Below are 25,342 nucleotides of genomic sequence, written 5' to 3' on the forward strand. Positions count from 1 at the left end.
AGGAAAATAAATGTTAAATGTGCTCACCTTAAGGTTTTGTACCTGAATAGTCGGAGCATTCGAAACAAAATGGATGAATTAATTGCACAGATAGATGTAAAGTAGTGTAATATAGTTGGCATTACAGAGACGTGGCTTCAAGGTGACCAAGGATGGGAACGAAACATTGAGGGCTATTCGCTGTTTAGGAATGACAGACAGAAACAAAAAGGTGGTGGAGTTACATTGTTGATCAAAGATGATATTGCTGTGATATTGAGGAAGGATATTAGCATAGATGAAGTGGAATCTATATAGGTCAAGTTAAGAAACAACAATAGGCAAAAAGCATTGGTTGGGGTAGTATACAGACCAAACTAATGGTAATGTTGGGAATAGCATTAGTTAGGAAATCAGAGATGCATGTTTTAAAGGAACATCTGTTATTATGGGCAACTTTAATCTGCATATAGATTGGGAGAGTCAAATTAGTCACAGTACAATAGAGGAGCAATTTCTGGAGTGCATACGGGATGGTTTTCTGGAACTAACAAGGAAACAGGCCATCTTGGACTGAGTGTTGTGCAATGAGAAAGGATTAATTGGCAAACTAGTTGTGAGAGAACTCTTGGGGCTGAGTGACCATAATATGGTTGAATTCTTTGTCAAGGTGGATAGTGATGTAGTCGATTCTGAGGCCAGGGTCCTGAATCTCAATAATTATGATGGTGTGAGGCCATGATAGACTGGGAAACATTACTGAAAGGAAAGGCAATGGCAGGCATTTAAAGAACGTATAGTTCCAGAAGTTGTTTATTCCTGTTTGGCACAAGAGTGGTAAGGGAATTGTGGCCAAACCATGGCATACAAGGGAAATTAGAGATAGTCTCAGATTCAAAGAAGAAGCATACAAATTATCAAGAAAAAGTAATAGGCCTGAGGATTGGGAGCAGTTTAAAATTCAGCAAAGGAGGACCAAGGGATTGATTAAGAAGGGAAAAATAGAGGATGAAAGTAAGCTAGTGGAGAGCATAAAAATTGACTGTAAAAGTTTTGATAGATATGTAAAGAGAAAAAGATTGACAAGAACAAATTGAGTTTGTGTCTTTATATGCTCTGTTTGTGAACAGAATTTCCACTCCCCTGAAGAAGGGGCTTGGAGCTCCGAAAGATTGTGTGGCTTTTACTACCAAATATACCTGTTGGACTTTAACCTGGTGTTGTTAAACTTCTTACCAGATTTCTTTACACAGATTCCTTCACAAGATTTTAATGATAAGGACTTTGCAAGGATGATTGACCTTTGATGTCCCCTTATTTGATGCTCAGGTTGCCACTGAATGTCCTTCTGTTATTCTTTAAGGTGGATCAATACAAATGAGTAGCTTGCTAATATACTAACATTCGTGAAAAATAGCACAGTTTTTCACACCAAGTGTTTTCTACCCCGTTTGGCAGAGAAAAAAAAGCACAGTATTCCAATTATGTGGGAAGCCTTTGCCGAATGCCTGCTTCATGTGTCAGTGTCTTGTGATAATATTGTAAAATCTCATGTCCTCATTTCAGTCTGAAAGCACAGCATTCAAGCTTCATAATGTATTTTTACTCTCTTCCTTGAGTAATTCAAAAATTAAGAATAACAGATCACGATTATTACAGAGCTACTGACATTAGAAAGAGATAACAGAGTGCTTTATAGATCTGAGCATGAAATAGACACCAGACATAAAATACAATAGTTAGAAATAGAGTTACAATGCAGGGCCAAAAGACCAGAAGAAATGTGTTCAGAAAGCTGATAGGAAGAAAGTAATTTGGTCAGGTGATGCATGATGTCCAAGATTGTTACAGAAGTATTGATATTTTTCATGAACATGGATAAAAACTCAATGTGGAAGCCAAATTTAAGCCTAGCTGGATTCTACAATTATGCAATTTTCATGCAGCTAGGCCTTGGACAATCAACTTCCAGTTGAAACCAGACAGGCCTGAAACTGCCTGGCCTGGTGCTAACGGCCACTTTGTTTCAGAACAAACCATTGTTTACACCTCCAGTGAATCTGCTTTGCTAGAAGACTGTTACGCAGACTTTCTGGCACCTAGCTTAGTAGGAGGCCAGAGGCAAAGCGTAACAAGAACGGCACTTGACAGTTCAGGGTTCAAAACCATATTCTGCAACCTCCAAATATGGAAAGTAGTCACCTCATTGGATCTTTCTGCCCCGCCTGATGCTAGCATTGGACATAGGCAACAGAATCTTCGAGAAGGGAGTAAAAAGGGGGATAAAAGGGGCAATCTGGAGCCCCAGCTCTCTCTGCTTTTGCACCTTCTTCAATGGCATCTCCAGAGAGTATCTTTGACTGACAGATGAGCACAGCATCTCCAGCCTCATGGTGAGCATCATCATCTGACCAGACTCAGAAGACCACACTGGTGAGATGACTCAAAGACCAGACCCAGCCCTAGACGAGAGGGGAAGCCCAAATTGACAACTGTGGATCCTGAAACATCAGCCAACCCTCAAAGACTGAGGAACAGCCTGTCTCGGCCTTATTGAATGGCTATTACCCAGTCTTTTCAGACAAAGAGTTTAAATCCTCTCATAGGGACCTGTAAATAGGATGTAGCGAGTCCTCGGAAGTGAATGTCTGAAGTAGATAGCTAGTGTAGATTTGGGACTGTTCACTTAGAGATTTAAGGCTGTTCACAGAAGAGTCCCATGAAGAGATTGATAGAGTTTAATTAATGTACAATAGTGGAGTATTCATTAAAGTTGCATTGGACCTTCACCTGACTCTTGTCCCCTTTGTCTATCTCACCACCTGACGCACCTGATTTAAAAAGGGTTACTGCAAACTGGTCAAGGTTAGTCAGGGCACATTTATGCACCTTTCACTTTACAACAGTAAGGCAAAGAGGGTTTGTGAGAGGGTTCTAGAGGTGCATTGGCTGTTTGCACAATCAATAATAGAGACGTGGCTACTGAACCAAGGCTGAGAAAGAGCCAGCCGAATTGGGGGACAGACTAAGACAGGTTTGTGAAGATAGCCACACCTTCACAACAGTCATTTAGAAGAAGGGGTCTGATGGAATGTGAAACCAGAAAGAATAACCTCATTGTTGGACAGGTTGAAGATGGGCAATAACTGTAATCAGTAATCCAAGTCTTAGGAAGGCCTTAAATGTTGAATGTTCCTCTGCGTTGAGATCATGAATGGTAAGGGAATCATGATGAACTCAAACAAGATATTTTGAAAAGTAACATGAAGGGAGGTCATCTATCATGAAAAAGCTGATAAGGAAAACTGCTTATTATTAAGCCAAAGTACACAAACATTTCAGTAACCTATTCACGTTAATCAAAAAGACCATTGGATTAAATAAACCCACTTTCATTACAAGGTGGACATTGTGATAGGGGTGGCATTGGATTATATAAATTTCAGCTCTTAAAATTAGCACAACTGGATTTTAATTTTCAGTTATTTTAGAAGTGTACGTTTTGTTTATGATTCTTAGAATCATGGAAGCCCTACAGTGCAGAAGGAGGCCATTCTGCCCATCGAGTCTGCACCGACAATAATCCCACCTCAGCCTTATCCCTGTAATCCTACATATTTACCCTGCTAATCCCTCTAACCTTCGCATCCCGGGACACTAAGGAGCAATTTAACATGGCCAATGCACCTAACCTGCACATTTTGGAGTGTGAGAGGAAACCGGAGCACCCGGAGGAAACCCACGCAGACATGGGGAGAACATGCAAACTCCACACACAGCATTACCCAAGCCAGGAATTGAACCTAGGTCCCTGGAGCTGTGAGGCAGCAGTGCTAACCACTGTGCCACCATGCCTCCCCATTCTTATTATATATGGATGCACATTGTAACATTGCAAAATGTAGAAAAGTCAGCAAAGCAGTTTGCAAAGTTAAAAATAGGTTGGTGATATTTAAATTTGAATTAAGATTTAGCAAGCACATAGGTGTTAAAATAACAAACTGTTTCAGAACTGACTGAAAAAGTAAGATTTCAAGATACCTTCTACTAAGTTGTACTGCAGGAGCTCTTTGCAGTACCAAACAACAGTACAGCACAGGAACAGGCCCTTCGGCCCACCAAGTCTGTACCAACGTAGATGCCTTTCTAATCTAATATTTTCTTGCCTCTATATGGTTCACATCCTCTATTCCCTGCCTTTTCATGTAGCTGTCCAGATGCCTCTTGAATGTTGCTATAGAATCTGCTTCCGTCACCTCCTCCGGCAGCATTTTCGAGGCATTCATCACCCTCTGTGTGCAAAACTTGCCCCTCACATCTCCTTTAAACTTTCCCTTTCTCACTTTCAACCTATACCCCCGAGTAATTGACCCTTCGACCCTGGCAAAAAGACTGACTATCCACTCTATCCAAGCCTGTCATAATCTTGTAAACCTTTCAGGTCCTCCCTCATCCTCCGACGCTCCAATGAAAACAATCCAAGTTTGTTCAAACTTTATTCATAGTCCATACCTTCCAAATCAGGCAACATTCTGGTGAATCTCTTCTGCATCCTTTCCAATGCATCAACATCCTTTCGGTAGTGTGGCGACCAGAATTGTACACAATACTCCAAATGCGGCCTAACCGAGTCTTATACCGCTGCAACATGATTTTCCAATTCCTATACTCAACGCTGCGACCGATGAAGGCCAGCATGCCATACATCTCCTTAACCACCTTGCACACCTGAGTTGCCACCTTCAGAGAACTGTGGATCTGCACACCTGGATCCCTCTTATGCTAATATTTCTAAGAGCTCTACCATTTACGGTATACGTTCCTTCTGCAATAGACCTTCCAAATTGCATCACCTCACATTTGTCTGGGTTAAGTTCCATCTGTCATCTTTCGGCCCAGGTCTCTAGCCGATTTATATGCTACTGTATCCTCTGACAATCCTCACTCTCCGCTACTCCACCAATTTTTGTATCATCTGAAAATTTACTAATCAGACCACCTGCATTTTCCTCCAAATCATTTACATATATTATATGCAACAGAGGCCCCAGCACTGATCCTTGTGGAACACAACTTTTCACAGACCTCCAGTTAGAAAAGTACCCTTCCACTGCTACTCTCTGCTTTCTATGCCCAAGCCAGTTTTATATCCATCTTACCAGTTCATCTCAGATCCTATACGACTTCATCTTCTGTATCAGCCTGCCATGAGGAGCCTTATAGAGTCATAGAGGTTTACAGCATGGAAACAGGCCCTTCGGCCCAACTTGTCCATGCTGCCTTTTTTAAAAAAAACCCTAAACTAATCCCAATTGCCCGCATTTGGCCCATATCCCGCTATACCCATTGAACCCATGTAACTATCTAAATGCTTTTTAAAAGACAAAATTGTACCCGCCTCTACTACTACCTCTGGCAACTTGTTCCAGACACTCACCACCCTCTGTGTGAAAAAATTGCCTCTCTGGACACTTTTGTATCTCTCCCCTCTCACCTTAAACCTATGCCCTCTAGTTTTAGACTCCCCTACCCTTGGGAAAAGATATTGACTATCTAGCTGATCTATACACCTCATTATTTTATAGACCTCTATAAGATCACCCCTCAGCCTCCTACGCTCCAGAGAAAGAAGTCCCAGTCTATCCAGCCTCTCCTTATAACTCAATCCATCAAGTCCCGGTAGCATCCTAGTAAATCTTTTCTGCACTCTTTCTAGTTTAATAATATCCTTTCTATAATAGGGTGACCAGAACTGTACACAGTATTCCAAGTGTGGCCTTACCAATGTCTTGTACAACTTCAACAAGACATTCCAACTCCTGTATTCAATGTTCTGACCGATGAAACCAAGCATGCCGAATGCCTTCTTCACCACTCTGTCCAACTGTGACTCCACTTTCAAGGAGCTATGAACATGTACCCCTAGGTCTCTTTGTTCTGTAACTCTCCCCAACACCCTACCATTAACTGAGTAAGTCCTGCCCTGGTTCAATCTACCAAAATGCATCACCTCGCATTTGTCTAAATTAAACTCCACCTGCCATTCGTCAGCCCACTGGCCCAATTGATCAAAGGCTTTACTAAAGTCCATGTATACGATAGCCACTGCCCTGCGCTGTTCAATTTTTTTTGTCGCTTCCTCAAAGAACTCAATCAAGTTTGTGAGACATGACCTCTCCTTCACAAAACCATGCTGACTTTTGCTAATAAACCTATTATCTTCCAGGTGTGAGTACGTCCTTGTCCCTAAGAATCTTCTCCAATAATTTCCCCACAGGCCTGTAATTTCCAGGATTGTCTCTTCTCCCCTACCACTGTAACAGAACAGTAGTCATCATGTTTTGTGTTTATTTTTCTTACTTCCAGGGAACGAGATCACTGCAGAAAGTTTTATGGAAAAGCTGGATAATGGAGCACTTCTCTGTCAGTTGGCACAAGCCTTACAAGAAAAGCTCAAAGAAAACAACAGTGAAAACAAAGCTTCCAAGGTCAGTCTGAAACCACAGTTCACCATTTTACAAATGATGCTGATGTTTTTAAAGTTTAACCTTCAACCGTACAAAAAGTTATTTTATGACGATTTGCATAATTGTTAATTTGAGAACGTGTTTCCTGATAACTTTTTTTAACCTGGACTTCTGTGTGGTTTCTGTTTTTTATATATATATATATCATTGTGGAAAGTACTGCATTCACAAAAACAACTTTAATATTTGTCAGCATTTGAAATCCTTTGTGGAGAATTTTAATCAATAGGTAATTATTACCAAAAGATATCAGGAATGTAATATACACTTGTGATCTGCAAGACATCACACTGAAAAGTGCCTAAGATACCAGGAATTCTAAATCCAATGCATCAAAACCACATTACAGTTTGCTACCGTTTATTCTGGATTCTCTAAAATAGGAGCACTTGCAGTGCCAGATAGAGCAAAGTTACCTGTCATTTTGGGGGATTGGGAGTTCATTCCTAATTTTCAAGTGAAAATGAGATTTAAGGTTATTAAGAATGATGTCATTTTTGCTCTCCAGCAAGCTGGCAATTGATGTCAAAATGCCTCATTAAAACCATCTTGTTGATATACCATAATCACACAAGTTTTCTGTATGTCCCATCCAAAAAAATCTGCGAAAACAGAAAGACTGCAAAGGTCTTGTTTGGAAGTCCCTCAGTTTCAAGGGCGACTTGTTTCCACTCCGTAGGTGGGTTTTGTGGCGGCTGAATAGTCCAATCCTGGAGCCGCAGACCCTGCCACAGGTGGGGCAGGTGGTGCTTGATGAGGCGGGTGAGTGGGATGCTCTAGATTCTGCACACTCTTTCTGCTGTTTGCACTCCAAATGCTCCACTTGGTGACACTCAAGGAAGTTGACGTCTTCGCAGTTTGTGCATTCTAGGGCAAGCGATTCCCAATTGTCAGTGGGGATGTTGTACTTATTTCAGAAAACTTTTAAAGTGTCCTTGTAGTGTTTCCTCTGCCCTCCTAGTGATTGTTGCCATTGCAGAGGTCAAAGTAGAGTTTAGGTAGTCTTGTGTTGGGCTTGCGGACAATGTGGCCGGCCCATCTCAGCTGGTCGAGGGTGATCCCCTGGCTTGATATTGGGGATATTGGCCTGATAGAATGCTCTTATTGGTATGCCTTTCCTGCCAGTGGATTTGTAGAATTTTGTGGCGGCAACGTGGTGATATCTCTCCAGGGATTTAAAGTGTCTGCTGTACGTTGTCCATGTTTCTGATGCATACAGGAGGGCAGGGACCACAGCTGCTCTGTATTGGGTCTATGGTGGTTCCATTTGTGGGAATTACGGCTTGCATGTCATTGTGGACGTGCTAAACCTGTTGGACTTTAACCTGGTGTTGTTAAACTTCTTATTGTGGAGTAAGCAGAGGATGGTGATGAATTTCTACGGGCAGCCAAATTTGAGGAAGATGTTCCACAATCCTTCACAAGAGTCAAAGGCCTTTGTGAGATTGAAGAAGGCTGGGTGTACAGTGGTTGACACTGTTCTCTGCACTTTTCTTGTATTTGTCGCACGCTGAAGATCATGTCCATGTGCCTCATGATGGGCAGAAGCTGCACTGTGACTCAGTGAGGAACTCGTCAGCTACTGGAAAGAGGTGGCTGAGGAGGATCTCGTGATAACCTTTTCCGCGGCAGACAGTAGGGAAATCCTCTATAATTTCCAGTCGAACCCATCTCCTTTCTTGAAGATGGTCACAATTACGGCTTCTCCCGGATCTCCCAAGATGCTCTCTTGCTTCCATGTAAGGGAGATGAGGTCATGGATTCAAGACAGAAGTGCAGCTCAGCCGTATGTTAATACTTTAGCCGGGATTCCATCTGTGCCAGAGGCTTGTTGTTTTACAGCTGTCGGATGTTTTTTTCGACCTCACGGCGAACTGGGGGTGTGTCAGGATGGTGATGGCTAGTGTGTTGCGGATGGTGTTGAGGAAACTTGAGTCAAGGGCTGTATCTTGGTTGAGGAGATCCTCGAAGTGCTCCCTCCATCAGGCATTGACTGCCTCTCTGTCTTTGACGAGCACTTCTACTTTTTTGGTTTTCAGTGGGGTGGCCCTTGGGTGCTTGGAATGTAGATGGTTTTAATTTCGCTGAAGAAGCCACACATGTCGTGGTTGTCAGCAAGTTAAGTCTCCTGTGATCTTTCCACCCACCATCTATTCTTTAGAGAAGGGGTTCTTTGTTTCACCTTGGCCTGCAGTTGTTTGTAGGATTGTTTCCTCCTGTTTGAGTTTTGGTGAGCTACCAGTTCAGAAAAGTTTTGCATTTGTGGTCTAAAAGATCCTGGATATCCTGGTTGTTCTAGTCGAACTGGTTTTGGTGTTCTCTGGTTGAGAGACCAAGCGTCTCCACACAGGTGCTGATCATGGTGGTTCTTAGTGCAGGCCAGGTGCTTTAGACACTCTGTGACTCTTGCTCGTTGGTTATTGCCAGGTTAGTTGTGAGGCATTGTTTGAGTAGATCTCGAGTCCAGTGATGTTGACACTCCTGTGGCAGAGGTTTTCTACCTCTGCCGGTGTGGGGCCAGTTGATGGAGATGGTTGAGTGAATTAGTCAATGGTTGGTCCAGGAGTCGTGGTGTGGGTAATGCAGATATCTTTGCAGTCCTTTGCTCGGATGCTGATGTAGTCTGTTAGGTGCCAAAGATTGGAGAAGGGTACTGTACTTGCTCCTCTGGTGGAATAGGACGTTTGTTATGATAAGATCATGTTCTAGGCACTTTGTCAGGAGGAGGACTCCGTTGGGCTTTGTTTTCCCAATGCCTAACGCACCTTTCCAAAGATTTGCGTTCCTCACGACTATGGCATTTAAGTCACCGGGGAGAATCAATTTGTCTCCCATTGGGATGCGGAACAGCAATTGGTCTCAGCAGGAGTAGAATGTCTCTTTTGTCTCGCCTGTTGCGCCTGGAATTGGGGCGTAGGCGCTGATAGCTGTGACATGCTGCTTCTGGGTCAGGGTGAGCCGTAGGATCATGAGACATAGAAATATAGAAACATAGAAATTAGAAGCAGAAGTACACCATTCGGCCCTTCGAGCCTGCTCTGCCATTCATTTTGATCATGGCTGATCGTCAAATTCAATATCCTGATCCCCCTTCCACCCCATATCTCTTGATCCTTTAGACCCTAGGGCTATATCTAATTTCTTCTTGAAATCGGACAACATTTTGGCCTCAACTACATTCTGTGGTAGTGAATTCCACACATTCACCACCTTTTTGGTGAAGAAATTTCTCTTCACCTCAGCTCTAAAAGGCTTACCCCTTATCCTCAAACTGTGACCCTAGTTCTGGACTCCCTGTGTACAACCATTGGGAACATTCCTTTCACAGTAACCTAATTGCAATGTGAATGTAAACCTGCTTGTGACTAATAAATAAACTTTAACTTTTAACTTTAACTTTTTAGTGAGTTAGTAAGAATAGTAAGTTGAAAGAGGATTTTTGGCCATTTAGGATCAAGGCAGCTCTTATGATTTTCATGTAAAATTACAGGTCAGTAACCCACCCTTATTACATTGTTTCTTATGGGAAAGTGATTTTTATTTAGAATGCCATTTTTAAGAAATATATCAGGAATACTATATTTTCTTTCCTACTTTTAGTCTTTCTATAAGATGTAACATTTAAACAGGGAAATAGGCAGATGATGTAAATCAAGATCAGCAAAGAACATGTTGACTTTGAATATGACGTGTCAAATGGCTTCTTTCAGTGCTGCGACCATTCTATATTTCTACATCTCCCGTGTTGGCTCCTGTGAAATGTGCCAAAGCAGTTGATTCTTCCTCTGACTTTCCTTTCTTTCTTTAGGGAAGCTCCTGTCTCTGCTTTTTGTCTGTCCCCAGTGTCACAGCAGAAATTAGAAACTGACTAAGTGAGGAATAACTGATTTAAACCTATGCTCTGGCACTCTGGCATTGTTAAAACATTGACACATTACACCACAGTGCTGTTTCATTGCAGTATGTGTTGATAATCTACCATCAAGTTTTGTAACCAGTGTTAAGCCAACCCATTCACTTTGCTTTTAACTATTCTCTTCTAAGGCAGGCAATAACCTCCATGTGGTGAAGACATTAGTTACTCAATTTGCATACCATCTGGAGATGTAATTTTCTTACCTGGGGTAGTGAAATTCAACTCTGATCTCTGGACAATTGAAAACATAATAGCATCAATTTGCCTTTTCCCAACAGAGGTACATATTTTTAGAAAGTTGGACACTAATATAATTTGTGAGTCGGTTTTCCAGGCATGAGATGGTTACTGCACAATAGAATGGTAATATTTAAGCTAAGTATTGAGGTCAATTGTGCAGATCAGTTGGCCCTTTCCATGTTTGCTATTGGGAGGAAATGCTGGTTGGATTGCACATAGTTAAATGTCAATCCCTCCAACTTTTTGTTTGCTTAAAAACAATCTTAAAATTGCATATAAATAAACTGATTAGTTCTTAACTGTTTGCACACATAAAATTTAATTTAAAAATTTAATATATATATGTATTTAACTGTGAATAATATTTCATTTTTAAAACTTAAACACAAGGAAAAAATAATTTGATGCACTTGTACCACCAACCAGTTCTTCCAAACATTTACCTAACAAAATTGTAATCAATACACAATGAGAACAAAGTGCACAATGTGTACACATTTGTGCTCATAGCACATACTTAAAAACATAAAAGCTCTAATATTTTCTTTTGAAAATATTAGAACAATCTTGCCGTAACATCAGTAATAAAAATCTTCAATGGATTTTATTAAGTTCTGCACGAGAAGATTAAAAGTTAAAATATGCAGCCTGATCAAATTAGTTTGGGAGGTCATCTGATGCAGTGAGTAGTGTCCCTGCCTCTGAGCCAGAAGCTCCACATTTCAAGTCCCACTCAAGGACTTGATGGCCTAGGAAAGTATGTTCATAATGCAGCCAGACAAGTTGAGTATTAACTTGTAAATCTCTCCAGTAAATGCCAATGGTCTCGGTTGTCACAGTGGTTAGCACTGTTGCCTCATCGCTGCAGAGACCCAGGTTCAATTGCGGCCTTGGGTGATAGTCTGTGTGGAGTTTGCATGTTCTCCCCGTGTCTGCGTGGGTTTCCTCCAGGTGTCCAGCTTCCTCCTACAATCCAAAAATGTTCAGGTTAGGTGGCTTTGCCATGCTAAATTGCCCCTTAGTGTCCAAAGATGTGCAGGTTAGATGGATTGGCCATGGTAAATGTGTGGGGTTACAGGGATAGGTTGGGAGAGAGGGCCTGGGTAAGATATTCTGTCAGTGATCGCTACAGACTCCATGGGCTAAATGGCCTCTTCTGCAGTGTAGGGGTTCTATGATTCTAAGGCAGGTGCTAAGAGCAGAAGAGATTTCTCGTCAACCATATAATGGAAAGAAATTGGAGGCTCTACCATCAGTATCCATAGTTCAGGCTACAACATGTATATAAAGTGTAAAAGCAAATTACTACGGATGCTGGAATTTGAAATAAAAACAGAAAATGCTGTAAAATCTCAGCAGGTCTGACAGCATCTGTGGAGAGAGAATAGAGCCAACGTTTCAAGTCTGGAACATCCAGACATTGGCTCTGTTCTCTCTCCACAGATGCTGTCAGACCATATAAAGTGTATGTTGTCACAGCAACTCAGACTCCTTGGAGGGTCAGTTGGCTGGTTGACTGGTATGGATCAGATTGGTGCCAGTAGCATGAAGTTCAATCCACCTTCTGGCTGGGGTGAACTTGAGATCTGCCTCCCGTGCCATGGTGGTTGCCCTGGGGACCTACCTTCGGGCAGAGAATTCAAGAAGAAGATTACTTCAGGGTTTGAATACAGTGTTTTACTTTATTGAATATTTGTTGTTCAAATTCAGTAGTGGATTATTTAATAAAAAGTTACAATCTGTGATGCAGCCTTACCCAATAAGCCCCTTCAATATGTCAGTAATATTGCAATCTGTTCAACCTGGTCCTAACAGACCAACAAATGGCAGGCATTGTTAAATAGGCTTGCTTTGGCTGATTTAATGTCAATGATATTTTTCCCTGCAAGTTTCTGGAAGTGTGAGATTGAAACAGTGCGGTGTCCTCTGCAGGACATCGAGGACCTCAGTGAACAGGGGGAGCAACTATGCAGGTAATTTAGCACATTGTGCCTTTGCCAGCTCTTTGAGAGACCTGTCCAAATAAGTTCCATATCTCAACTTTTTCCCCAAAGCTCTGCAAATTAAGTAAATGCCAATTGCTTTTTGACAGACAGAGAAATAAAGAGAAGGAAAGAAAAACTGGGTTAAGAAAGGAAAAACAAGTTCAACAATGACGTGCATGTGATATTCATCTTTAATTTCATTGGATGATCTAGTATATATTGAACTGCTTTACAAGGACTTTTAAAGGTCAAGCAAAGACACTGACTTAAAAGGGCTGCCACAAGTCACCAAATGTCTGGTATTATAAGTTGAGTAGTTTCTTGATAGTTCCAATGTGAATTATGAAATACCTCTGCAGAGATCGGTGTTCCTTCACCAGATTCCCTTTTTGTACAAACTATTCTACTACTCAAATGCTTCAAGTACAAAATCAGAATCAAGAGTGTCAGTGGACCTGATACTCGCATAATCAGAAACAGATGAGGCTCCCTGATTGGGCAGGTAATTATGATCTATCTTTTTGGCCAACCAAATAAACTAAATCAAATTAACAAGAGGACAAATTAAAAGGGGCAGCTCCCAAAAGGAAGGGAACCGCCTGAAACAAAACACAAAATGGAAAGGAAACATAAAACATCAAATCAAAATGTGATTAAAGGGGTCGATAATGCACCCCAGCCCCTGCGGTGCCCAGCAGGCACGGAAGGCGTTAACTGTGCCCTCGGACACCGCACGCTCCCTCTCCAGGGACACCCGGGCGTGAATATAGCCACGGTAGAGGGGCAGACAGTCGGGTCGGCTGACCCTCTTGATCGCCTGCTGCCTGTTTATGGCAAGCTTTGCCAGGCCCAGGAGCAGGTTCACGAGAAGGTCCTCCTCCTTCTCCTCCCCACCGGGTGTCTGTAGACCGGAGGCGTGGGACTGAAGTGCAAACAAAACATCAACAAAAGGTTTTTGAGGAAACTAAAAAGGGTGTACAGTCTATCACATTGAACGTAGACATAGTCTACGGACTCCACAATGTTGCAAAAAGGGCAGGTCACTTGAGAGTCTGTGAACCAATTTAACCTTTTATTGTACGGAACTGCTGTATGCACCACCCTCCACCCCAGATCCCCAAAATAGTGGGGGAAGATCTCTCCATAGAGGGACCTCCCCTGGGGACCTCCACTGCCGGACGGCAACAAGGCCCACCAAGGTGTGTCCGGGTGATGGATCAGGAAGCGATAGTGGAATGTGTGCAGCAGCAGCCCGTACAGGAAATGCCTCCGTGCAGTGACAAAGGGCACGGAGGGCATTTCCACGAGGCGGCTCAAGCTGTGGGGAACCTGACCCAGGAGGACGGGTCTGGACGTGGGGCCAATGTGAAATTCCGTCCGAGCAGAGGTATGCTCGGGCGGGATTCCACCGCACAGTTGTGCCTCCTCGAGACCATGTGTGCCCTCGGGTCTGAGCACGGCCGTTCTAACGTCTTGGATGGCATTAGCTGCGCGCCAGACGCCCAACCCCGCGCGCTCAGCAAGCTCGTGGGGTGTCATCCAGCCCACTTCTCTGCCACCCAGCATGTCCCCGATCCTGGTCACCCCGGCATTTCTCGAATGATAGCCACTACTCCAGACTGGGGAGAGCTGCGTCGCGAGGCGACCATGTTCCAGACTTTGAGAAGGTCCTGATAAAAGATGGGCAACGCCTGCAAGGAGTTCCGAAGACCCTCGAGGTTAATGTACAGGAGCTGCACATCATAATGCAGGCTGTGCACCTGGCGGAAGAAATACATCACCAGGGCACACCATCGTGGAGGAGGCTCAACGTAAATGTATCTCTGCAGGATCTGGAAGTGGAAAGTCGCCACCTGGGTGTGAAGGCACGCTAGTGCCTGACCGCCCTCCCTAAGCGGGAGATGTAGAACTTCAACAAGGATCCAATGCAATCTATTGTCCCAGAAGAACCAAGCAAGAGTTCTCTGGATGTTTGTGACAAAGTCAGGGGGAGGGGTCAAAGTGACCAGCCGGTACCACAGCATGGAGGCAATCAGCTGGTTTATGACGAGAACTTGTAAGACAGCACTCGGAGCAATCCTGTCCAGTGACCCAGGTGAGCGGTGACTTTGGTCTCCAACTCCTGCCAGTTCACTGGCCAGGGCACAGATGGACTCCCAAGTAGAGGAGGCTGGTCCTGCTCCAGCTGAAAGGCCTGAACTCCATCTGCCATGGACCAATCAGGAGTCTGCAGGACTTGGCCCAGTTGATCCTGGCGAAGGACACGGCGGAGTACAGGCCTGGCACTCTCGCATCCTCCGCAGGTCAGCTGAGTCCGTGAACATGAGGAGCACGTCACTGGCATAAGCCGACAGGACCACTCCGATGCCCGGCCCAACAACCTCCTCTGCAAAAGACGCAGGAATGGCTCCACGCAAATCGAATACAGTTGGCCAAACAAGTGGCAGCCCTGCCGCACTCCTCTCCCAAAGTGAAGGGGCGCCGTCAGGGACCCGTTAACTTCAATGAGACACTCTGCAGCAGAGAACAGTAATCGGATCCGGGCAACAAAGCGTGTCCCGAACCCGAATGCCCGGGGAGTTCTGAGCAGATACTTGTGATCCACCCTGTCGAACGCCTTCTCCTGATCAAGGGACAGGAAGGCACTTGACAGACCAGCCCTCTGGGAATGGTGGATAAGGTCCCGGATCAGATGGAAATTGTCGGTATGGAATGGCCCGGGACCGTGTAGGACTGGTCAGGGTGGATCATGTGGTTCAGCACGGTGCCAAGGCATGTTGATAGTGCCCTGGCAAAGATTTTATAGTCTCATTAAAGTTAACGGGTCCCTGATGGCACCCCTCTGTTTTGGGAGAGGAGTGCGGCAGGGCTGCCCCTTGTTTGGCCAACTGTATTCGATTTGCATGGAGTCATTCCTGTGTCTCTAGCGGAGGAGGTTGTCGGGCTTGACTCTGCGTGGGCTGGGCATCGGAGTGGTCCTGTTGGCTTACGCCGATGGCGTGCTCCTCATGTTCGCATAGATTTTATAATTATGACCTCAATCTGGCAGCTCATACTCCAAGAGGCCAATGTCATGGGCCTCATTGAAGTAATTACAAATTACAATTAAGATATTCTAATAATTTCATACTTGCTGATGTCAAAAACTATTTCAAAGGATGAACTAAAGCTACACTGGTTCTCACCATTTGCATTTCTATAAAGCTATAATGGAAACAGAAAGTCTATCAGGACAATAGCTATGTGGAAGGTTTTCCTCCTTTCATAAAGACAGAGGTCGGATCATTCAGGAGTTAATAGCTATACATTACAGAACCTAATCATCTGGATCAACATTTCCCAAATTGGGAAGGCAGATTACTATCTGAATGGCTTCTAATTTGGAGACGGGTATGTGAAACGAGACCTGGGTGACATCGTACATCTGTCACTGAAGGTAAACATGCGGGTGTATCAGGCAGTAAAAAAAGCAAATGGTATGTTGGCCTTTATAGTGAAAGGATTTGAGTACAGCAGCGGGGGTATCTTGCTGCGATTATACAGGACCTTGGTGAAGCCACACCTGGAATATTTTCTGCAGTTTTGACCTCCTTATCTGAGGAAGGATTTTCTTGCTCTCGAGGGAGTGCGGAGAAGGTTTACCAGACTGATTTCTGGGATGGCAGGACGACGTATGAGGAGAGATTGAATCGGTTAGGATTGTATTCGCTGAGTTCAGAAGAATGAGGGGAGAATCTCAGAGAAACCTATAAAATTCTAACAGGACTAGACCATGTAGATGCAGGAAGGATGTTCCCAATGGTTGGGGTATCCAGAACCAGGGGCCACAGTCTGAGGATACAGGGTAGACGGTGTAGGACCGAGACAAGGAGAAATTTATTCACCCGCAGAGTAGTCAGCCTCTGGAATTTGTTACCACAGAAAGTAGTTGAGGCCAAAACATTGAATGTTTTCAAGAGGCGGTTAGTTACATAGCACTTGAGGCGAAGGGGATCAAAGGATATGGGGGGAAAGCGGGATCAGGCTATTGAGTCAGATGATCAGCCATGATCATAAGGAATGGTGGAGCAGGCTCAAAGGGCCAAATTGCCTCCCCTGCTCCTATTTGCTATGTTTCAATGAATGAAGTAAGAAGTTTAACAACACCAGGTTAAAGTCCAACAGGTTTATTTGGTAGCAAAAGCCACACAAGCTTTCGGAGCTCCAAGCCCCTTCTTCAGGTGAGTGGGAATGCTGTTCACAAACGGAGCATATAAAGACACACACTCAATTTACATGAATAATGGTTGGAATGCGAATACTTACAACTAATCAAGTCTTTAAGAAACAAAACAACGTGAGTGGAGAGAGCATCAAAATATGTGTATTGTTTCCAGACAAGACAGCCAGTGAAACTCTGCAGGTCCAGGCAATTGCGGGGGTTACAAATAGTGTGACATGAACCCAATATCCCGGTTGAGGCCGTCCTCGTGTGTGCGGAACTTGGCTATCAGTTTCTGCTCAGCGACTCTGCGCCGTCGTGTGTCGCGAAGGCCGCCTTGGAGAACGCTTACCCGAATATCAGAGGCCGAATGCCCGTGCCCGTGTTGTTAAACTTCTTACTGTGTTTACCCCAGTCCAACACCGGCATCTCCACATCAATGAATGAAGCCAGACGTTTGTGAGAAATTTTAACATCTGCATTTTTAATACAAAACTTGATGTTGGATTATTTAAATTAACTCAATCACTCCAAGGAAAAGAAAACACACACTTCCACAAACAAAAATATTTGTTCATGGACAATAAAAGGTAATGCCTTCAAATTGTGACAATATCCTAACATCTGAAAGGTTTTAGATAAGTTTAGATGTACAAGTTACAAACTAAATTTTGCTATCTCTTTTATTCTCCAAATAATGTAATACTGCTGTGAAAATAATTTGTTTATGTCGTCTCATTTCTTACGTTGATTGACTATTCTGAATAAAATAATTGCTCTATTCTATTGTTTTTAATAAGTAATCTAATGTGTTAAACCATGTATGTGGTTACCTTTGCAATAAGTTAGCCTTTTGAAGTACTTATTAGTTCAAGACCAATAGAGAGAACCAATATGAAATGCAGTAGTGGAGAAGAAGGGCAAGGCAAGAAGTTGTGGTTAGATGAAACAGTACTTACATTTTAAAAACCTCTAGCAAACAGGAGAAAGTTCTTCTCTAGATTTAGCATATTAAATTAGCAGCTACTAAACTGTGGCAATTTCCTAATTTACAGCCCTTCATAATTTTGATACTGCTGTGATGTTTATTTTCTTTGATATATTTTTCTCAGCAGGATTCTTTGTGAAACTAACTTGTATTTAACGTCCAAGTGTCCACATTTTGCAGAACGTTATTTATACTTGGCATAATTTCTTGAAAAAGCCATTGATATATCGGCAATATTACACTATCTTTTTTATCTCCGTTCCACACACACACTCCAAAGGATGGATTTTAGAGGGTGCCACGGTTCCCAAAGCCCCACAGCTAAAAGATGGAGGAGCCCATTAGCCTCTGGGAGAGATGGCCACTGACATTACAGCACTTTGAGGAGGTGTTCTGTACTGAATCAGGGCTTGATAACTGTCTGATGGCCTCACTGGGGCCATGAGGGGAAGGGAATCTGGAGGGGTAAGACCTTGGGGGTTGTTGGAGGCGGGGTGGGGTGGGGGGGGGAGGGGGGCGGCATGCGTGGGGAAGGTGCTCTGTAACATGGGGAAGGCGCACTCCAAGAGACAGAGGGGGCCATTAAGGAAGGACAGTAAACCTTTATGTGGCACCAGTCCATGCAGGGAAAGCTCCCATCAAAGCTGGCCATTTGGCGTGAGCCTCTCCCGCTGCTGATTAACCCCTTGCAGTGACAGGATGATAATACCCACTTAAGAAGCTCACTGACGAGTGGGCTACTCAATGCCACACCTGCTGCTGGTAAAATTACAGTGGGGGCAGGGCCAACTGGCAGGCAGTGAGTGGGCATGTTGCCTGCTGGATTTAACACGCTTCAAACCTGTTGGCAGGGGAGCATTAAATCTGGTTTGATTTGATTTCTTATTGTCACATGTATTAACATACAATGAAAAGTATTGTTTCTTGCGCACTATACAGACAAAACATACTGTTCATAGTGAAGGAAACGAGAGAGTGCAGAATGTAGTGTTACAGTCATAGCTAGGGTGTAGAGAAAGATCAACTTAATGTGAGGTAAGCCCATTCAAAAGTCTGACAGCAGCAGGGAAGAAGCTGTTCTTGAGTCAGTTGGTCCGTGACCTCAGACTTTTGTATCTTTTTTCTGACGGAAGAAGGTGGACAAGAGTATGTCCGAGGTGCGTGGGATCCATAATTATGCTGGCTGCTTTGCCGAGACAGCGGGAATGGATGGGAGGCTGGTTTGCATGATGGATTGGGCTACATTCACGACCTTTTGTAGTTCCTTGTGGTCTTGGGCAGAGCAGGAGCCATACTGACAGCGTCCTCCACTATAGGCAGAACTGTGACAATTGTGCACTTTACAAGAGATATTGAAGGATTGTTATGTACCTTATTTAAGGATTTATTCAGTCATAACCTGGTAACATATGCTTTACCTGTATGTCCATTGAGGCACCTGGAACTCACAGTCCAGTACAACCTTTGGATAAATTGTGTTGGGAAGCAGGAAAAACTTGCACAGAAATCCCCATTTTAAGGGCATATGTTCTTATTTCAATGACAAATAATGTTGTTCTTAATTATCATAGAAGCTGCTTGTGGAAACTTATCATGTTGTAACCATACTTTCCTCCCAGTGGTGCTGATGGAGGGAGAATGTAATTATAGTACGACAAGTTTCCATTGTGTATATGAACAAAACAATGTATCATGGAAAAAGTTAACAGGAAATGCGTGCAAATATAAGATATTGACTGTACTACAATTAATCTCTCATGTCTAAAAGTGGAGGAAGAATAAATGCACTCTTTAGATAAAGAGAGGTTACAGTTCAGGTCCATTAGATCGCTGTCTTAACATGTTTTTGAAAGTTCATATCACGTGAAAAAACATCAGATATGTAATGTATGTGCCATGATTTTTCGCACTTCTTCTGCAGGCACAGCCTCTATAGACACTCAAATAAACAACTGAAATTTGTTTTCTTATTTTTCAAAGATATTTGAAAGTAAAATACTGATCATAAGATTGAAGACGCTGAAGAAAAATATTGCTTGAATACAGCTGATTGAATGATACTGATACATGGTGGAAAATGAGATTGCATAACCAAAATTCAGCTCACAGTCACAGGTGTGAGCTCAAATCTCAACTCCAAACCCATGCTTTTAGAGGCCTTCAAGTGAAAGCTCCAATGAAGAGATTAAATTACACAAAGTACAATCCAATGTATAGATTTCACCATTGTGAAATGTGTATTATTTTTATTTTGTTTGAACCCTTAATTTAGGCATTATAAATTCAACTTAATAAGAAATAAAATGGGAGATAATTTCTTTTTCAAAAAACAACATCTGAGAATTATAGGAACTTAGGGCAAGTCATTGGGCAATCAGGGTTTTCGAAGACAAAACCCCATAATAAATTCTGACTTAAGACATGCCCAAGTTGAAACACAAAATGCATCAAAAATGTGACAGCAGAACTCAAGTGGTGTAGACAGGAAATCATAGAAATCATAGAAACCCTACAGCACAGAAAGAGGCCATTCGGCCCATCGAGTCTGCACCGACCACAATCCCACCCAGGCCCTACCCCCATATCCCTACATATTTACCCACTAATCCCTCTAACTTACGCATCTCAGGACACTAAGGGCAATTTTAGCATGGCCAATCAACCTAACCCGCACATCTTTGGACTGTGGGAGGAAACCGGAGCACCCGGAGAAAACCCACGCAGACACGAGGAGAATGTGCAAACTCCACACAGACAATGACCCAAGCCGGGAATCGAACCCAGGTCTCTGGAGCTGTGAAGCAGCAGTGCTAACCACTGTGCTACCGTGCCGGAAGTGCATGCAGATGTAAAACTTTTAATAATAATCGGTGGATAAATGTGCAATTGACCATATATGTAATTCGCCTGGAATATCATCTCTAATGAATTAATATTATGTTTTAATTTCACAGCATCTACGTGCAAAAAAGATTCCCTTCAAAGCCAATGCCCCTTCAGGTTCTTTCTTTGCCCGCGACAATACTGCCAACTTCCTATCCTGGTGCAGAGAAGTGGGGGTGGATGATACTTGCCTTTTTGAGTCTGAAGGTTTGGGTATGTAGTCAACTATGTTTACATCATAATGTAAATCACATTGGGATTAGCTGCAATATGGGATATCTTGAAGGTTTTATTGTGATAAATTACACAATACGTTGAGTATTTTCTGTGACCTGTATTGCTGAGTCGTATTTGTAAAGCCCTATTTAGTTTGATGAATGCATTATCTGTACTGCCTGAAGAATAAATGAGTCTTTGTGTAACTGAAAGACCTCTTTTCTCAAAAAGATAAAAGGTCACTTGACAAAAACCGACTGGAGAGCTTGTCTTTCATGTAACTGATATGCTCTTTTTGTGTGTTAATGGGACTGTTTTGTGCTATTGTGTCAACTGACAGCTTGACATACTTATCACTGTTTTTTCTCTGACATACTCTGATGCAAAATAAAGCTGAAAGTGATCTCAAGAGAAATGGCCGCAAAGATGACTATCTGCACTTTGACACTATTGGCTCAAATATTGCTTTTTTAGGACATACCGCCAATGGAAGGAACCTTCTTCATTGCGAGACAAAGAAGAGCTGAAGCAGGGATTCTTATAAAGGTTCCACCTCAATTGGTGTTGGAATGCTGTGTATTATACCATAATATTGTGATCACTGTCATAATTTGTGTCTTTTGACTGATCTTACATACTGATTTTGTTCATCAACCACTAGTCTTCTCCAGTTACTGTGTTTAATATAACATCCATTATCACTTTGTTCTTCATTAATACATGTGAAAAGAATATGTGTTGGTTGACCCTCTAAATGCCACAAACAAAAATCTTGCAGGATCACAGTTTGAATTAAAAGGTCCTGTTTGATTGGTAAAGGTGAACTTATGTTATCTTTTCACCTATGTAACTCCCAAGACCTTACTGTAGTTTAACATCAGTTATTTGTTTGGAGTAGCTCTTCAAGAATTGGTTAAGAAGATTAAACTCCTCACTTGTTGCTAACTTAGAAACAGTTCAAAGCCAATTAGAAATAATAAAACTTGCATTAAAGTTCTTAAAAACTGAAAGACATTTTCACATTTCAAAATGTACAGGATCGTTCGGTATAATATCAGTGAACTCTGGATAGCAATCAGAAGCAGAAAAGCTGGCTGATTTTTTGTTCTCCTAGCCTCAGGCTTTGGGAGATTAAAGACCAAATCGTTTGTTTAGATCAAGCAAGGAATTTTTGTACAATTATTAAACATTTTAAAGTAGAATCAGAATGCACACGATCATATTGCATGTATTATTTAAATAACTTCTCAAATAAAAATATTGTGAGCCTGTTATAATCATGTTTCTTGAGGAGAGTTATCAACATATTTCTGAGGGTTTAGTCATTTGTCTTCTAGAATGAACTCAGCTAGTTACATAAGTCAGTGATTTACTGAATCCGTCTTGAAACAAGTATACAATAGGTACACAGAGGTCCAATATCGGGGACTAACATCTTGTGCGCAAAGGACATTTGAAAAACGTTTGATCCTAAATTGTGCTTCTTTTAGTTAACCATGTGAACTAAATCAACAAATTGAGAGATAAATTAAAAGGCAGCTCCTTGAAGGAATACTGCATCAAAGTAAACAAAATCTCAAAGAAAAATTACAACATCAATAGAAAATATGATTAAGGAGGTTTAAGCCATACATAACACTTTAAAAGAAAGCAATTTCTATTCAATTTCCCATTTGCTCACAGTTCAGCTCCTCTACCTTCTTACCAACCCTTTATATTTGCAATTCTGTATCCTGGGAGAACTACATCTTTAGTAATTCATAGATTCCATCATGTACTTTCTAGTTGGACTGCCGGCCATCTCAGAGAGGATAAGGTGGATTTATACCAATGTCCCTCGGTTAGGTTGCATAATCGGAAATGACATAGGGCCAAATCTTACCAAAAAATGGCAAAGTGTCAGAGTCTGACTGAAAACTCGCTAGAGAAACAGGAAGGTTTTCTCTCCAGATTGTAAGGGACTTTGTCAAAAAAAGGAGGAGGGCGTGTTTCATGTGATCATGTTGAGGGGTGGGGTCTAAACATGGCAGCAAAGCCAGCTAAACTGAGATTTTTGATTTGATTTATTATTGTTGAATGTTTTCGGATATAGTGAAAGGTATTGTTTCTTGTACGCTATACAGACAAAACATACTGTTCTAGATACATAGGGGAGAAGGAAAGGAGAGGGAGCAGAATATAGTATAAAAGCAAATTACTGCGGATGCTGGAATCTGAAACCAAAAGAGAAAATGCTGGAAAATCTCAGCAGGCCTGGCAGCATCTGTAAGGAGAGAAAAGAGATGACGTTTCGAGTCCAGATGACCCTTTGTCAAAGCTTTGACAAAGGGTCAACTGGACTCAAAACGTCACCTCTTTTCTCTGCTTACAGATGCTGCCAGGCCTGCTGAGATTTTCCAGCATTTTTTTCTTTTGGGAGCAGAGTATAGTGTTACAGTCAAAGTTACAGTTTTAAAAACATAGAACAAGAGTGAAAGATAGAATTATAGGCTATGCTGGGGACAGCTAGCAAGAAGTTGCCACGCTCCGACGCCATGATCGAGACACCTGGAGCAAAAGATAACCTCCCACCCTTCACATCACTGTGGTCTTAGGTGCTACTGAACCTGGGGTTGCCAACCTGGCAATGCCAACCTGTGCATGGGCAGTGCCAGGGTGCATTGCCGGGCACTGCCTGCTCATGTCCTTCTTATAGGCTATATGCATCGTCACCACCCCCCTCCTCCCCACCCCAGTTTGGATGAACCTGTTGTAAACTCGCCATTGTAATGCAACTAAGGAGAAATATATGGTGGGGGGGCTGCATAATTACATAGAAAATTATTTATTTATGAACTTGATTACATCGCTAGCAAGGTGCGACAAAAATCAAAAAATCACGATCTTGCTGGCTAGATTCGCGATTTCCAGGTTTTACTGTATCTTGAGTCCTTGTTGGTTAATTTGTGGATGGAGAGTTGCCCCATCGTCTTAGACAAAAAAAAAGCTTGACATTTGCACTGGAATATAAGTCTGGCAATATGGCTATTTTCAGTACAAAATTTGTGGGTTGGGGACTTTAGCTTTTATGCTACATTCAAGCTTCCTTATTCTTTCATACTACTTATTAACATTGCTAATGTTCAGTTCCAAATGGGCTGCAAACTTACACTCAAAGTTCAGGCAAACAGGATCCAAAATCATATTTCTGGGTTTTTTTGTGATTTTTAAAAAGGATTGTCCTCATTAAGACCCATATTTTATTTTCTGTATCAATTAATGCATTTTAATGGCATCAGAATGAGTTACAGTAAAAGTTGAAAATATTTTCATGTTGCACTTTCTTCACCATGCTGTGCCTAATGTGCATAAAGGATGGTTTCATGGCCTCTTGGAAAGTGTTATTTACAGTGCTGTGCAGAGGCACTTACTGATAATCTGCTCAGCAATACTCCGCAGGCTGTCGGCAGAACCACTTAGTCTCCAGACTTACTCTCAGCCTTTGTACAAACCTTGTCAAAAGAGCTGGAGTGAGGTGAGAGTGACAGTGTAGTAAAGGCAGCATTCGACTGCATGTAGCATCAGGGAGCCCAGTAAAATTGAAGTCAATGGAAAACAGTGGGTGGGGATCCTGGCTGAAGCCTTATTTTTTTTTCAATCCTTCGTGGGACTTGGGCGTCACTTGCTGACCAGCATTTATTGCCCATCCCTAGTTGCCCAAGGGCAGTTGAAAGTCTAACACATTGCTGTGGCTCTGGAGTCACATGTAGGCCAGACCAGGTAAGGACAGCAGATTTCCTTCCCCAAAGGACATTAGTGAGTTAGATGGGTTTTTCCAAAAATCGACAATGGTTTCATGGTCATCAGTAGATTCTTAATTACAGACATTTTTAAAAATTGAATTCAAATTCCACTATCTGCCATGGCAGAATTCGTATCCAGGTCCCCAGAACATTAGCTGAGTTTCTGGATTAATAGACTAGTGATAATACCATGAGGCAATCGCCTTCCCCTATCTAGCACAAATGTAGATGGTTGTAGGTATTGGAAGCAAATCATCTAAACCCCATGGTACAGGAGTTCCTCAAAGCAGGATCATCTTCAGCTGCTTCATCAATGACTTTCCATCCATCATATGGTCAAATTTGGGGATTAAAAATAAATGTTGGAAATATTCTTGTCTGATGAAAGATCATTGACCTGAAACATTGGGGTGAATTTTACAAGAGGGATTATTACCCCCCCATTAGAATAGTCAGTTGCAAACCGAACGACTTTAATCAGGGCTACTCTACAGCGATAATGCTGCAACCTTAATAAGGTAACCTTAATAAGTCCAGGATGGGACTTCTGCCCCTCAGTGAAAGGATGTCCCACTCAAGAGCTGCCAGACAATCTAGTTGGCCAGCAGCTCTTGAAGTCCCAGCA

At 42.5% G+C, this 25,342-nt stretch overlaps 1 protein-coding gene across 1 annotated transcript in view; it reads left to right on the forward strand.

Moving 5' to 3' along the window:
- gas2a (growth arrest-specific 2a) overlaps positions 1-25,342 on the forward strand; it is a 129,270-nt gene that overhangs the window by 14,692 nt on the left and 89,236 nt on the right. The window contains exons 2-3 of the mRNA XM_078221013.1: positions 6,346-6,467; positions 20,791-20,932. Of these exons, the coding sequence (XP_078077139.1) occupies positions 6,346-6,467; positions 20,791-20,932 (264 nt within the window). The remainder of the gene's footprint in view (positions 1-6,345; positions 6,468-20,790; positions 20,933-25,342) is intronic.

The sequence above is a fragment of the Mustelus asterias genome, chromosome 9 (assembly GCF_964213995.1).
Source record: "Mustelus asterias chromosome 9, sMusAst1.hap1.1, whole genome shotgun sequence".
In the NCBI taxonomy this organism is placed as follows: Eukaryota; Metazoa; Chordata; class Chondrichthyes; order Carcharhiniformes; family Triakidae; genus Mustelus; species Mustelus asterias.